The following is a 15,023-nucleotide window of genomic DNA, read 5'->3' as shown; positions in this document are numbered from 1 at the left end:
TCTAATGCGTTGCATTTAGAGCTATGTTACTCTCGACCTCCGCCGCTCGCATGAATGCAGACCAGCCTCTCGTCTTTAGCGTAAATAAAAAGAACGTTTTTGCTACTCACCAAAACAAAGGCGGGTTGTGTCATTAGAAAGCTTACTTTCCTTAGTGGGAGCACTCTGAGCCCCCACCACATGTATAAACGGTACTTTTTGGCCAGAAAGGGATTTTTTTCACCGGAAGAAAATGATTCTCTATGAGGCAATTCTCTGGGCAATAAGAAGGCGCAGTGGAAACAAAATCCCCTTTTTGCAAAAAAGTACCGTTTATACATGTGGTGGGGGCTCAGAGTGCTCCCACTAAGGAAAGTAGGTTTTCTAATGACACAACCTGCCTTTGTTTTGGTGAGTAGCAAAAACGTTCTTTTTATTTACGCTAAAGACGAGAGGCTGGTCTGCATTCATGTGAGCGGCGGAAGTCGAGAGTAACATAGCTCTAAATGCAACGCATTAGAGCTATGGACCAGAGCTACAGTATCCCCCATAATTATGGGTGATACTGTATGGGTGAGGCTGCTACCTATCCTCCACACCAAGGCAGCAGCTTCCTACGGTCCATACTCAAGAAAAACATATAGACATACGAAATCTATACACAAATGAAGGTGAGATATGGTTCTTTCTTGTTCTTCATGTGTTTCAATTTTCCTATATCTGTCAATCATTCTGTCTTCCGCTGTTTGAACTCACTGCCACCATACAGCAATGTGCATATACAGAGGGGACATGTTCTGATCTGAATCCATGGTGAACGATGTCTCCTCACATCAGTCACATGCCGATGTATTGAGGAGACATCCTCAGGAAACTGTTCAAAAGTGTAAATGTTGTCACAGTATATTTCTCTCTCTCTCTGCCTTCCCTCTGTCAACAACTTTCTCACACATTCTGCTTCCAACTCCACCAGTTGTCCTACGGCTCCAGTTCGCCTGCCCTGTCCAACCGACAGCGCTTCCCGACCTTCTTCCGCACCCACCCCTCAGCCACGCTCCACAACCCCACCAGGGTGCGGCTCTTTCAGAAGTGGAAGTGGACACGCATCGCCACCATTCAGCAGACCACCGAAGTGTTCACTTCAGTCAGTGGAACTAAATGTTCTTCTTCCACTTTTTTACTTTATCTCTGTTTCATCTCCTCTGTCCTCTCCTGTCATTTGGTCACCCATTAGCTCACTCTTCAGTTTACTCTACCTTTTTATTTGTCCACGGTCCCGTGTGTGTGTGTGTGTGTGTGTGTGTGTGTGTGTGTGTGTGTGTGTGTGTGTGTGTGTGTGTGATCAGCGTGTCGTTATTACATGTGTGTGCACAAGTGCCTGTTCCCAGGCTATAAGAGTCTGCTTTTAAGTATTCATTCCAGGCAATTGTTGTAGGATTTCTGAAGTAATTTGTTGGAATATTGGTTGCAAGAAATATTGATTAGGCAATGCATCTCTCCCAGGCACAGCGCTCAATACCATGGCACTCAGGTTCTCTCCTGTAATGGAGGTTAATGATCCCTCTTTCACACACGCACACACGCACGCACACACGCACACACGCACGCACGCACACACGCACGCACGTGCGCGCACACATGTTCATGTACAACCCAGTATTTGAACCATGGTCCCTCACACAAAATACACACATTTCTACCGCTCTTCCAATAATGCATCCCTGCTTAGTTAGGGAAGATACTGCATTATGAGCTTCAGCCAGTGCTATAGTTAACTCCAGGGTCTGACTCTAAATTAATACAGCAGTACAGCAGAACCACAGCAGATAATATGGGAATTATATTTGGTTACAATTTGTAAACAAAGATTTGTAGACCCTCAGTTACAAATGGAATGAGCACTGAGGCTTTTACTGTGCATCTGATTGATTGATTGATTGAATAGTTTATTAGACAGTAATGTATAAACAGCAACAGAGTACAGTCAAACACTTACAGTATAGTCCAAAAGGGATATCACCAAAAAAAAACTCCTTGCGGTCTTGTTTCCATTTAGGCCCTATGCAATCAATACATAGACATGACATACAAAATAACAACAAAATTCAATATCATCACAGGAAAAATAAAACACTGTATGTACAGGGAGGGGGGAAAAGGAAGGGGGGGACTGATCATTTCCAGCTGAAAGGTGGATTTTCTAACCTTCTAACCTTCCTCCTCACCCTCTCTGTCTGTCTCCGTCTCTGTCTATTGTCTTTCATCTCCCAGACGCTAGATGATCTGGAGGAGAGGACGAAGGAGGCAGGCATTGAGATCAGTGTTCGTCAGAGCTTTCTCACCGACCCGGCTGTTGCTGTCAAGAACCTCAAGGTGCTTTGATGTAAAATTCACCTCAGCTGCTCACAGGCTCACAGCTGCATGCGCGATGCCATTAGCATAGAGGCGATTTGATTGAGGAAATGTAATGCACAGGGCTAATTAACAGCTCCCGAACAGCGGCACGCGGCCGCCCTGTGAAGTAGCAGGAACTGCATAACAACTTGGCTGTTATTGTGCTGTTAATGTTATGACTAAGAGCTTTTATTGGGTTTGTGTGTGTGTGTGTGTGTGTGTGTGTGTGTGTGTGTGTGTGTGTGTGTGTGTGTGTGTGTGTGTGTGTGTGTGTGTGTGTGTGTGTGTGTGTGTGTGTGTGTGTGTGTGTGTGTGTGTGTGTGTGTGTGTGTGTGTGTGTGTGTGTGTGTGTGTGTGTGTGTGTGTGTGCGCGCCTGCGTGCGTGCGTGTCACAGCGCCAGGATGCTAGAATCATTGTGGGGCTCTTTTACGAGACTGAAGCCAGGAAGGTGTTTTGCGAGGTGAGTTTTCCTTTCCACTCAATTGATCCCAGTAGATTCATCCTGACTGGCTATTAGGAGGAACTGGACTCTGTAATGAGTTTCTTTGTGGAATGTCTAAATTAATTTAGTAGTTTTCATAGCAACATCAGAGAGTCAGAGGAGGCACAAATTAATCGTGTTACTTTAACTCTCTAACTTCTCCCACAGGTGTTCAAAGAGAAGCTCTATGGGAAGAAGTATGTGTGGTTCCTGATTGGTTGGTACGCAGACAACTGGTTCAAGATTAAAGACCCAGCCATCAACTGCACAGTGGAGAACATGACGGAGGCTGTGGAGGGACATGTCACCACGGAGATTGTCATGCTGAATCCAGAGACCATTCGTGGTGCCTCCAACCTGGTGGGTGATGCTTTAATACGCTAGGCCGGTGCTTCTCAAAGTGGGGTCCAGGATACCCCCAGGTGTGCTTAAAGGGCCACTTCGCCCATTTTGCAACCAGATCTTATTTGAATGACGTTTAGGACACAAGAAACACTTTCCTGGGGTTTTTATGTGTGTAATATGTGTTTTTAGATATTTTAGTCATGATACCATTGTCATGAAAATGTGGTCTCACTTCCTTCCTGGACTACAAGTCACACCTCCACACCAAAGCATTATTGTCATTGTAGGAATTCAGCAATCCACTTAAACACACAGACACACATTCTTTTTATGGTCATAGGCCCTCATTTATCAACCGTGCGTACGCCAAAATATGGGTGTACGCCGAAATTACCGCAACTTTCGGCATTTACGATTTGCGCCAACGTTTGAATTTGAACTTGAGCCAAGACAAAAATCACGTCTGGTCGGGAGCTGTCGTACGCTTTGTCCTCGGCTGTTTTTCTGTCGTAGAACAGCGGAGCAGCATTGTTTGACCAGCTGAGAGGCTGTGACAGGCATCTAAAGTATATGTATGTAGTATGTATGTAGGCCTATATGGGCTACATGTAAAAAAGGAATAGGCCTACATCAACGATGTGTCTGTGTCATATGAAATTGGTAGGAGATTACCAACTTTACAAGCAGTTAAAATCGCGCAATTAAAACAATGTTGCAAGTTTAGATGCTTAAGCCATTTAAACAGTGTTTTGCATGAGCGCATGCCGGTGCCCCCCCCCCCCCCCCCTCCTGGAATAGTTAACTGGATCGAGAGTGCATGCTGCTATAGTCAAGTCTACCAACCAACGGGTAGGCTATATCGCAATCTACAGCCATGTCTTTCTCGAGTTACATCTCGTCGTTTTAAGGATAAACCCGACGTGTCGCTCGAATGCCAAATGTGCCGTGCCGGCGTGCCAGCGCAAAATTGGGGACCGCTGACCGCATCGGATAGGCTAAACCACCCAGCCAGGCTGCCAGCCCACCACATGAGGCTGGTTTAGGCTGCACATTTATATAATTGTCAGTTGACAGCCCAGCCACTGCACCGACTACTGCGACTAGCGAGGTAATCTAAATAGATTGTCATAAACGTGCATGGTCGCGGTGTCATGAACGGACCACAGTGATAGAGACAGACAGGACAGGAGAGGAGGAAAACAGCAGCGTGTGTGTGCGCCTATTTGTTATTTAATTCATTGTTCACATGCAGGTTCAGATTTTTGTTCACTAATATATTGTTGTAGGCTATATTAAATGAATAAATACTTTAATAATTTAATATAGGCTACAACACACGGCAGGCGCGTAGCGCGGATCAAATGATTGACTGGGCAAATTAGCATGGGGGGGGGGGCGCATCCCCGGCCGATAGTAAAGTGTGAACTGTGAACGGTTTGGGGAACCATTTTAAAACAAAGGCGGCTTGCATGCTGTGGTTTACTAACCAGAAATGTGCATGCACAAGGCTCAAAGTTGGGCCAGCTCTAAACTGACTGGGCCACGGCCCGTATGTGCGTGTGTGTGTGTGTGTGTGTGGGCAGCAAGGCAAGCGAGAGGAGAAACAGACAGGGTACTACAGCTACAGCTTTATTTAATTCATACAGGTGTTCGTTCTTTATTTATTTAAGATAGGCTACAACAAACCAGTTGGACTTGCAAGTTGTGTGTGCGTGCGTGCGTCTGTGTGTGTATGAGAGGGGGGTGACTTTTTTATTGACTTTTTTCGTCATGTAACTATGGTTTCCAAGGTCGTACTGCAGTTGTTCATGTCGCAAAAACGAGGGCGAGGCTTGATTTCATAGGGCGTGCCAGATAGATTTCAGCCGTCACATTTATAAACGTCCGAACGAAATTAAGGAAGGATCAGCTGTCTGCGATCACTTCATAAATGCCGACCCGACGTGGGTGTACTACGAATCCTACACTCGAATTTGGGGCAGAATTTACACTCAATTGATAAATGAGGGCCACAGGGTGCAAATTTCAAATTATTTCAAAGTTATCTACTACAAATACTATTAACATTGAGTAACTGCAGTTTCTTCCAGCGGTGAAATGTCCCTTTAAGGTCCCTAGCAAAATGAGGAAGTGTTTTAAACAACCATTTGAAAATAGTCTATCTACAACCTTGCAACGCGTAAATCTGCTATTTTTGGAAAATGGGAAGACATAATCTTCTCTTATGGGATCACTGGTACAAAATATTTTCAAACGGGGGGCAGCGGCCAAGTGTATATTTAGCCTATCAATTTGGGGGTCCTTGACATGAACATGTTTGAGGAGCACTGAGCTAGACTCCGTATTACTGTCTTACCGTCTTACTTTCCCTGGTCACTGTGCACTGGTTCGTTCACCCACCATCATCTCATTGACATGACACCTTGCAGCTCATTTCTCCTGCTTTCTTCTTTTGTCCGCTCTTCTCTGTCCCTCCTCCTGCCGTTACCCTCAGCCTTTAACCCATTGAAACTGGGAAATCGCCTGGGCCGTGGCTCAGCGGTCCAGGCACCTTGGCTGGTAATCCAGTCTAGCAGTGTGCCGCGGGTTCGACTCCCGATCCTGACGGCCTTTACTGCATGTCACCCCCCCATCTCTCTCCCCATTTCCTGTCAGCCTACTGTCTGTCCCTCCATAAAATATATAAAATAAAGGCGAAAGCCACAAAAAAAAACATTAGAAAAACTGGGAAATCATCTGTGTCATTTTAGATTATTACATTGGCTATTCAAAAATAGCAGATATACAAGCTTGTACATCTGCTATTTTTGAACATTTGTGAAAAATCTTGAAAGAGTTTGAATTTGTAGAATCGGCCTCAGGTCTTAATGGACTAACTCAGCCACCTCCTCCTCCTCCTCTGCTCGCCTGTCTTTCTTCATCCCTTCTTTCTCAATTTTATGCTTCTTTTTTTCAAACCTGAAATTTACCTCCTATACTGCTCATCTCCCCCCCTCCCCCCGCCTTTCCCTCTTCCTCTGACTACCTCTCCCCCTCTCCGCATCCCTCCCTTGCTCCTTATCTGCAGCTGTTGTTTATGTATGCATACTGTACCTGACGCTACCTGCTGATGTAGCTGTTGAGGTACCATATCAACTCCCCGCAGCAATAAGACCCACAGCACAGGCACAGTTCCCATTCACATTCAGTATATTCAAATTCAATTTCCAAGTACAGAATTGGCATATTTCCGCCAGAAAGTGTGCGCAGATGAAGCCGCTGTTCCAATATTGAACTGTCTGCGATGGAACACTGTCAGCTAGTCTTCGGTAGCTAGTGGCAGTTTTTTATGCCAAATGCCAAGCTGGAATTTCAATGAGCTGTAATTGACATGGCTGAGTTGGAAGTGTAATTGACCTCAGACATTTCATACCTTGGAGATTGGTTATTATTTCCTGTCACACATGTGTCTCAGCTTGCACTTAGAGATAACACAAAGTATTGCAATATTTATATTGATATAGTCATAAACTCAAAGGACAATATTTTGTACACTTGAAAATGTATGGTTACAGAATAGTAATGTCTTTGTGACAAATGTGGAAATGTGCCTTCATGGCATCATGTTGGAAAACAAACCAACACCAAGCCAGCTACACATCATGGTCAGCAGCTGAGCCCCAGGAAATATAAAGCTTAATACATTTTATGTCTATTGTTAGATAAAGTTAGGGCTAAGCCAAGGATTACTTTCTGTTCATTCCCAATCAGACATCCCAGGAGTTCCAGGCAGCGTTGATGTCTCGGCTGGGTGGGCTGAACCCGGAGGAGACCGGTGGCTTCCAGGAGGCCCCTCTAGCCTACGATGCGGTGTGGGCCCTGGCTTTGGCCCTCAACAAGACTGTGGCCCCGCTGAAAGCCAAGGGCCGGCGCCTGGAGGACTTCAACTACAACAACCATGACATCACCTCAGAGATCTATAGGGCCCTCAACACAAGCTCATTTGAAGGGGTTTCGGTGAGTGCAGTAAAAACAGTAGAAGGGAACATGCCATGGGGATGTTGAGTATAGGATAATGGCTAGTGGCTAATACTTACTTCATCATACGTCCGCGTCCCTAGCAACAGCTTCATACGACAAATAATACATTAGGCTGAAGGTGTTTAGTTTCATATATAACTGTGGGGGGCGGGGGGGGGGGGGGGGGGGGGGGGTAGTTACCTAATCAAACATACCTGCAGTGCAAATATATCACTATGCTGTTGGTGTAAGAAACTACGGTGTCATTAAGTTGAACTGGTTAGATTAAAGCAAAATTAGTTACACTAGTTACACACATTACAGTTTTTCTATTCATTTACTTCTTCTTTTTCCTGTGTCTTAGGGCCATGTGGTGTTTGATGCTCAGGGTTCCAGGATGGCAATGACACTTATTGAACAACTGCAAGGTACAATTAATGACTCTGCTTTCTCAGCCTTTTTGTCCTCCCACACATGCCATTCTACACTGAATCCCTCATGGCCACACTCTGTCATAGACCTCCTATTGCAGAAGGATGGTCTGAGAAGTAAATGTCACTCATTCATCAATTAGATCATTGCTGACTGTATTTTTCACATCGATTCATGCCTGCTCTCTGCTCATTACAAAGCGAAACCTAGGCCTATTATTTTTTGGGAGGGACTGCTACTGTGGGATTTCGCTGCAATTGGTCTCAATGTCACATAATTGCTCATGCGAATGGGCTTGATGCAGAAATGTGTTGATTCAAGGCTTCAGTTTAATTGGGCTCAAGCCTTTGTCTTAAGCCATTTCTGGAAATGGCACCCTATTTGTCACCGCTGACTTAATGAGTTTCTCCTGCACAGGATAAGGTGGGGGATTATTTTCTACCTCTGTTCTTTTTGGTGTCCTAAGGATGAGAATTTATAATCCCCCCTCCTCCCAGCTCCCTCCCACCCAGTCTCATATTTCCTGTTATGGTGTCGATGCAATTTGACATCTACAATGAGACAACCTGACTTGAATTCCTGAATAAGTCAAGGGCCTTATCAGTATTCTTGGTCATGAATGCCACTCTCTTTTTTACCAGTTCCAGTCACTGTGCTAGTCGTGACTTTTTCATGACCTTTTACTCATTGGCTGTCCTTTAAGCCAATTGGGAGTGCACAATGCTTTCCCATAAGGCGTAAGAGCTCCAGTCACAGAATTCAGCACAACACTCACTAATTTACCATCGTCAATTTACAGTAGACTCAGCCTATTATCTAATTTCTAATATAATCCTGACCTGAGCGCCTCAGATTAAATAACAAGAACAGTCAGCCTACTAATTGATCTCTCTCATTTTCTACTTCTCTCTCTATTCTTTCCATTTTTATTACACTCAGTCAGTCTCTCCTGCCCTCTCCAAGAGAAAGGCAGCTAAAAAGAAATGAATGTGATGTAATTGAATTTAGCCAAATCTTGAACGTTACATTTATTTGAATCTCTCCCCTGTCTATCGACCAACCCACCCCTCCCTCATATATGCCTTGCCTCTCTTTCGATCTCGCACTCATCTAGGAGGCAGCTATAAGAAGATCGGGTACTATGACAGTTCCCAGAAGAACCTCTCCTGGTTCGGCAATGACGTCTGGATAGGTGGGGTGATAGCTGATTATATTGCCTACAGTGTGTGTGTGTGTGTGTGTGTGTGTGTGTGTGTGTGTGTGTGTGTGTGTGTGTGTGTGTGTGTGTGTGTGTGTGTGTGTGTGTGTGTGTGTGTGTGTGTGTGTGTGTGTGTGTGTGTGTGTGTGTGTGTGTGTGTGTGTGTGTGTGTGTGTGTGTGTGTTTTTCTGTCAAGCCGCGAGTCAGCGTTGTTAGATCACATTAGACCTCTGGTCGCTTAACTTAGAATACTCTCTTTAAATAATATGTAATCACGTCTATCAGGATAACTTACATCTAACCACTAGTTGGGATGAAACCATTCATTTGGGATGAATCACTCGCTCTCACCCTAAATTAGCCCCTTCTCACAACCACCACCATTCATCAGCACGTGTTAAAATGTCACATCACAGCAGATGCACAACAATCTGATGCTGAGGCAAATACAGGCCAGCTCTTGGCTCAATCGCCCAGTCTGACAAGGGAAAAATATGTCTTTGGTCCTGTGTCATTTTCTATATTGAGATGCCTTAGCTTACAGCACACAAGCCAACAGCTTGCTTTCTCTTTCACTCATGTGCATGGGAGGCTAAGACTTGAGTGCCACACTATCCAGTTACAGTCTGCTGTCTGTGAAAAATCTATTACTGTTGATTTTCTTCAGCCACCAAGACCAGGACCAATTCTGTGGTTGTTTACTGGCCCACCCCTCCCTGGAGAGGTGACACACTTGAGCCTGGACCGACTGGGCCAATAATCAATCCTGCATGCTGCCGGGGACCCACAGAGAGTCGCTTTTTAGGCTATTAAGGAAATTATTTGTTACCAGGGCTTAACTGAACTCAGAAAGCCCCTCTTTCTGGGAGTAAAAATGTAGATCAGAAGCCAATGCCTCCGGGCAACAGTTCAGCTTATGGCGATGTAACAGAGTTGACATTTTGTGCATTGAAGACTGGAAGAGCTGAAATTGGTTTGCCTTTTTTTTTGTCCAAACAGGGACCAATATGCTTTTCACTAGTAAGAGACCACATCACTGCTCAAGTTTAGGGGTGTTTATTGCACAAGTGAGATGTAGGTGTATTGATGAGGAGCCGGTGAGGGCGAGACTCAGGGTGGGGGCGTAGTCTCGGGAGCATGGCGACCGCCGTGCTCTGCTCGGGAGCGATCGGTCGCCTCGGCTCGGACGCTGCCCCCCTCGGGGCTCCTAGGAGAAGGAGAGGGAAAGAAGTGTTAGCGGGGCAAGGCTGAGGATGAAGGGGGTTAGTTGGGGAGGAGGGGGGGGATTTGAAAGCGCGAGGCAGTATCAAGCAGGTAAGGGATGAGATGGTGTATTTATGCTGTGGGGAATGTTACGTGATTGGCTGTGAGACTGTAGGACGCAGGTGAACTCGATAAGGAGATAGGGAAGCTGAGTGATCAGGTTGAGCAGTGGGCGTTCTCCACTCCTGAATCTGCGTTGAACAAAACTTCATTTATCGACCAATAAGGATGACAAATCATATTGATTTCCTGGGTTTCTGAGTTGACTCAGTTTAGTTGTACATAGATCTGTGGCAGAGGTCACTGCACACTCACAGAACCCAGTCTGAAGCTTAATCTCTCCATCCGTGATGGAAGAAATACTATGGTATTTTACTCAAGTAACTGCAAAGTAACTTATTACAAAGTCAAATATTTGTAAAATATAAATAATTTCTCAAGTAAAGTAAAAGTACCTCAAAATTGTACTTAAGTACATTTGACATTGCTTGAGTAAATGTACTTACTGTTACTGTACCGTGAATGCAACCTTACTGTACTAAATGTTAGGCTACTTTACACCATTGCTCTCAAGCTGTTTTCCTCCCAGTTTACTTAGCACCTCCCTCCCTTACTTTCTCACTCTCTTCATGGTCGCCCCTAACAACCGTTTTAAACTCAGCTCTTCTAATCGCTGTGGCAACTGTTACAGAGCTGCATGGGTCTCCATGGCAACTCCCTGTCCTGATTCCCTGATCAAGGACGGAGGAGGGTTTAAATTGTGCAAGCACATGCCATTTCAACAGACTACGTACACGCACGCACGCACGCACGCACGCACGCACGCACGCACGCACGCACGCACGCACGCACGCACGCACGCACGCACGCACGCACGCACATTCACAGAGCAGCATGCATAGCTGCAGTTCTCATTCAGTCCATACATACATATGTCACATGTGTCAGTGCTGTGACTCCACTGACACTGTGTCAACACCATGTGCATGAAAACACCGTGAACCGTTGGCTGTGACCCTGTGCTGTCCTGCCTGTGACGCCAACACATCACCCTTATCATCTCTGACACGTCACCCCACCCCCAACCATACACCCACCCCCACGCATCCTTACCCTCCTGGCGACACTGAACATGATTTTATTCCGCCTGGACATGCACAGATGCTCTCTCTCTCTCTCTCTCTCTCTCTCTCTCTCTCTCTCTCTCTCTCTCTCTCTCTCTCTCTCACTCTCTTACTCTCACTCACTCTCTCACTCACATACAAGAAATGTACATAAGTACACACAGATGATCTGGCTACATGCACAACTCTGTACACGCATGCATAAACTCATACATGTATGTATGGCATGCACACACAGGTAAGAAAGATATGCAATTTACACTCACACTCACTTGTGCGCACGCACGCACGCACGCACGCACGCACGCACGCACGCACGCACGCACGCACGCACGCACGCACGCACGCACGCACGCACGCACGCAGCTGCAGGGAGCTGCAGGCCATCCTAGATTAGACTAGACAGAGGTTTGTCATTGCCAGAGGTTGGTGAGTGTTAAGGCTGCCCCCATCCATCTGGCCCACATGGAACCAGCTTCACTTAGGAATACTTCACTTTCCAAACTACACTGTAAAGATTCTCAGTGTTACTTCAACTCTGAGTGTGTACAATGGTAACCAAATGAACCCGCAGATAACACAGAGGATTTTACAGTGTAGGCTACTAGCATCTGTGTGCACTCTCCCAAACCCCTAAAGCTCATTATGCTTAATTAACACCAAAGCTAATTTGTGATGTTTTGGAGACTTACATTTGAATGGGTTGTAAATGTTCTAGAGCTGTTCATGGCATATTAATTCAGGGCCCTGTGGTCTGTGTGATATTATATAATGTAATAGCTGTTAATGATATCAACCTGTAGTAATTGTAATAAATATTGTTTTTCCAATTGATGATGCCCATGTTTTCTACGTAATATACTTTTCCCACAGCGAACAACACTGTTGTTTGACATAGTGTCAATAGGCTTTAATTAACCACAGTTTTGTTCATGTAGATGCTATAATTTAAAGATGGAGATAACACACGGCACAGTGAAACAAGTGTGCCATATTTTGACATCCATGACTCACTCCTGTGTGGGGGACTGGGGGTACATACAGCATCGTTTCACTGTTCTATTGTTCCCTGTGACAAGATAACCACACTCTTGACAGATTGACTGGCCTATTACCAGGCCTTGTTCTAGACATAGAAGAAGATACCTTTACCAACACACAGATTAAATGAAAGTTGTATTGATATAATTGCCATAAATTTGTGTTGATGTTTTATTCACCCTTTATCTTGTAACCCTTCACATCATTGTCAACTTATAAAGTGGTGCTTAATGCGGCCAATGATTGCTATAAACTGCTGCTACTACCTTCTTTTATGTTCCACTTTTAAGTTTCACTTCGTTTTCCCTTAACACCGTAACGGCTAATTAAGTTCAACCGTCTCGTATAATCATTGAGGCCCCTCTATCTATCTGTGTGTGTGTGTATGTGTGTGTGTACAGTATGTGTGTGTGTGTGTGTGTGTGTGTGTGTGTGTGTGTGTGTGTGTGTGTGTGTGTGTGCGTGCGTGCGTGCGTGCGTGCGTGCGTGCGTGCGTGCGTGCGTACGTGCTGCCGGAATGAGATGATGTATGATGATGTATGATGATGTATGATGATGTATGATGATGTATGATAAGAGCGGCCCTCTCTCTGTCTCTCTCTCTCTCTCTCTCTCTCTCTCTCTCTCTCCCTCCCTCTGCCTCCCTCTCTCTATCTCTGTGTCAGGTGCCGGGCCTCCAGCTGATCGGACGGTAGTGATTGAAGACTACAGGTTCTTGTCTCAGAAGCTGTTTGCATCTGTGTCTGTGTTCGCCGGCCTCGGAATCTTGTTCGGTATCGTCTGTCTCACGTTCAACATCTACAACAGCAACGTGCGGTAGGTTTGATCACTAAGCCCAAAGGGTCGAGGCGGTTTTAGCGCTGTCCCAGTGGTGTGATGCGTCCTGTTGCACGTTGACGCACGTCGTCCCAAGTTGTCCCAAGTGATTCAACGCATGGAATTCAATGGCTCAAACCACACCAAAGGGTTACCATGCAACTCCTTGCAACCGTTTGCAACCAGTGGCCGGATGGCATGTGCATGGGTAATGACAGCTTTTTATTGTTTTTATGTTATGTTTGTCGAGTGACCATTTGGCGCCGAAGCAGAAATCGGAGTTAGAGAAGTGTGTGGGCTTCTGATAATGATGATGGATCGTCAGTTTGGGTCGGGTCCAGATTGTGTCCGGGAAATGTGGATGGGGTAAAAAGTTAATTAATTACTATTCGGTTACCTCTGGCGCAAAGCAATTAGGCTAACCCCACGCTACTTCCTCCAGTGGGCCTTATCGCTGGTAAACAGACTGTGGATGTACAGGGCAGGTCCCAGGTGTCAATGTGTAGGGTATGCATGCTCAACAAAAGCTTTCATGGATGTATTAAAGATACTTTATTTATTATAAAAAAAGTCACAAAAGTGAGAGCAAAAGTAATGTAATAACTTTTCAGTCTATCTGTATATGTGTACAGTATATGCTGCACTCAAGAAAATGCCTCTTGACATCATGACATTTTGAATTAAATATGTCCACATCACCACTACCTGATCTCACATCCATAAACCTCCCTGCAACGAATTGCAGCCAAATGTTATAAAGTTAACTTTTTCACCTGCATATAGCCTACACACAGAAAATGACTTAAATTATAAAGAAGCTTCATTTTCTTCCGTCTTCTCCGTAATCTCTTCGATTACTTTTTTTTTTGTAGAGGTCAAATTGATTTCATTTTATAGCACAGTTGACAGGAAGAACTGTGCAATAATTGACAACAATCAGAATTGAACAGGGGGATATCTATGCAAGTATGCAGAGTGAATGGAAGCTACAATTTGAAAATCTGTCAGCAAATTTGACCACCAGAGGGCTAACTTAGACTGAAACCAGTCATCCCAAATGGAAGGTGATGAGCTCAACTACTACACCTCTAGGCTGCCTTTGTTTAAAAACCCTGGCTTGTCATTATAGGCAAAAATCTTAAACAATAGCTATGCTATAACCCCACAACGCACCACGATACAACATTGTGAGCTTGTAGGTCAGCTATTTCTGAAATAATGTAGGTCTGAAGAGGTTAAAACAAGTGGACTGTTATTTTCTTTATTTGACATTAGTCACCCCAGACTTTGAAGCTTGCTATTGGGTGTGGCATCATACCGTAACATTATCTTCCATAGTCATAGGCCAACTGCAAATAACACTTCTTAAAGAAAATTCAACCACACAAAAAATTAAAATGAAAAAGATAAAAGAAAAAACCTTTTGATGGAGGATTTCTAGACTTAATCCATGTCGTGTGAACCCACCCAATGTATCTGATGCCTTTTTAATACAGTATTTTTATGTTTGACCTGGGTCAAAGTGATTTTAAGTCCTGTAAGTCTGTTGGCTTATCTGCTGTTTTCCGGGAGTGGATGAGGTTCCTTCTTTGGGGAATATCAAGCAGGTGCCTTCTTGGCAGTCAGGGCCTGACCAGCTTTGATTATATTTCAAACACTATTTCACCCAGGACTGCACTTGGCAGCCAAAAATATTCTGTCAATTCAAATCAAATCAAGTTTAGTTACAAAGCACTTTTTACAAATTAAGTTTGTCACAAAGTGCTTTGCTAGGCAACACAAGTACAGTAAGCCTACATCAACATCTCAGTTAAATAAAAATAAAATAAAACCTCACATGTTCTTTACGTACAAACAAAATGAATGTGCGTGTGTACAACTACATCATGCATACAGTATGTGTACAGAACCAGGTCAAGGTCATGGCATAAAGGAACACAGTAAAATTCT

The 15,023-nt window shown here is 44.6% G+C and overlaps 1 protein-coding gene across 2 annotated transcripts in view; it reads left to right on the top strand.

Moving 5' to 3' along the window:
* Window positions 1–15,023, top strand: part of gabbr1a (gamma-aminobutyric acid (GABA) B receptor, 1a) — a gene marked incomplete at its 5' end in the record, with an annotated part of 66,480 nt that overhangs the window by 29,337 nt on the left and 22,120 nt on the right. For both annotated transcript variants that reach the window (XM_079504078.1, XM_079504079.1), the window contains 8 exons: window positions 953–1,123; window positions 2,251–2,352; window positions 2,769–2,834; window positions 3,024–3,215; window positions 6,951–7,196; window positions 7,564–7,627; window positions 8,746–8,823; window positions 12,923–13,073. In XM_079504078.1, the coding sequence (XP_079360204.1) occupies window positions 953–1,123; window positions 2,251–2,352; window positions 2,769–2,834; window positions 3,024–3,215; window positions 6,951–7,196; window positions 7,564–7,627; window positions 8,746–8,823; window positions 12,923–13,073 (1,070 nt within the window). The remainder of the gene's footprint in view (window positions 1–952; window positions 1,124–2,250; window positions 2,353–2,768; window positions 2,835–3,023; window positions 3,216–6,950; window positions 7,197–7,563; window positions 7,628–8,745; window positions 8,824–12,922; window positions 13,074–15,023) is intronic.

This window comes from Electrona antarctica (assembly GCF_951216825.1).
Source record: "Electrona antarctica genome assembly, chromosome: 6".
Taxonomy (NCBI): domain Eukaryota; kingdom Metazoa; phylum Chordata; class Actinopteri; order Myctophiformes; family Myctophidae; genus Electrona; species Electrona antarctica.
Note: the sequence above shows the minus strand (reverse complement) of the source record. Positions and strands in the feature narration are given on the sequence as shown.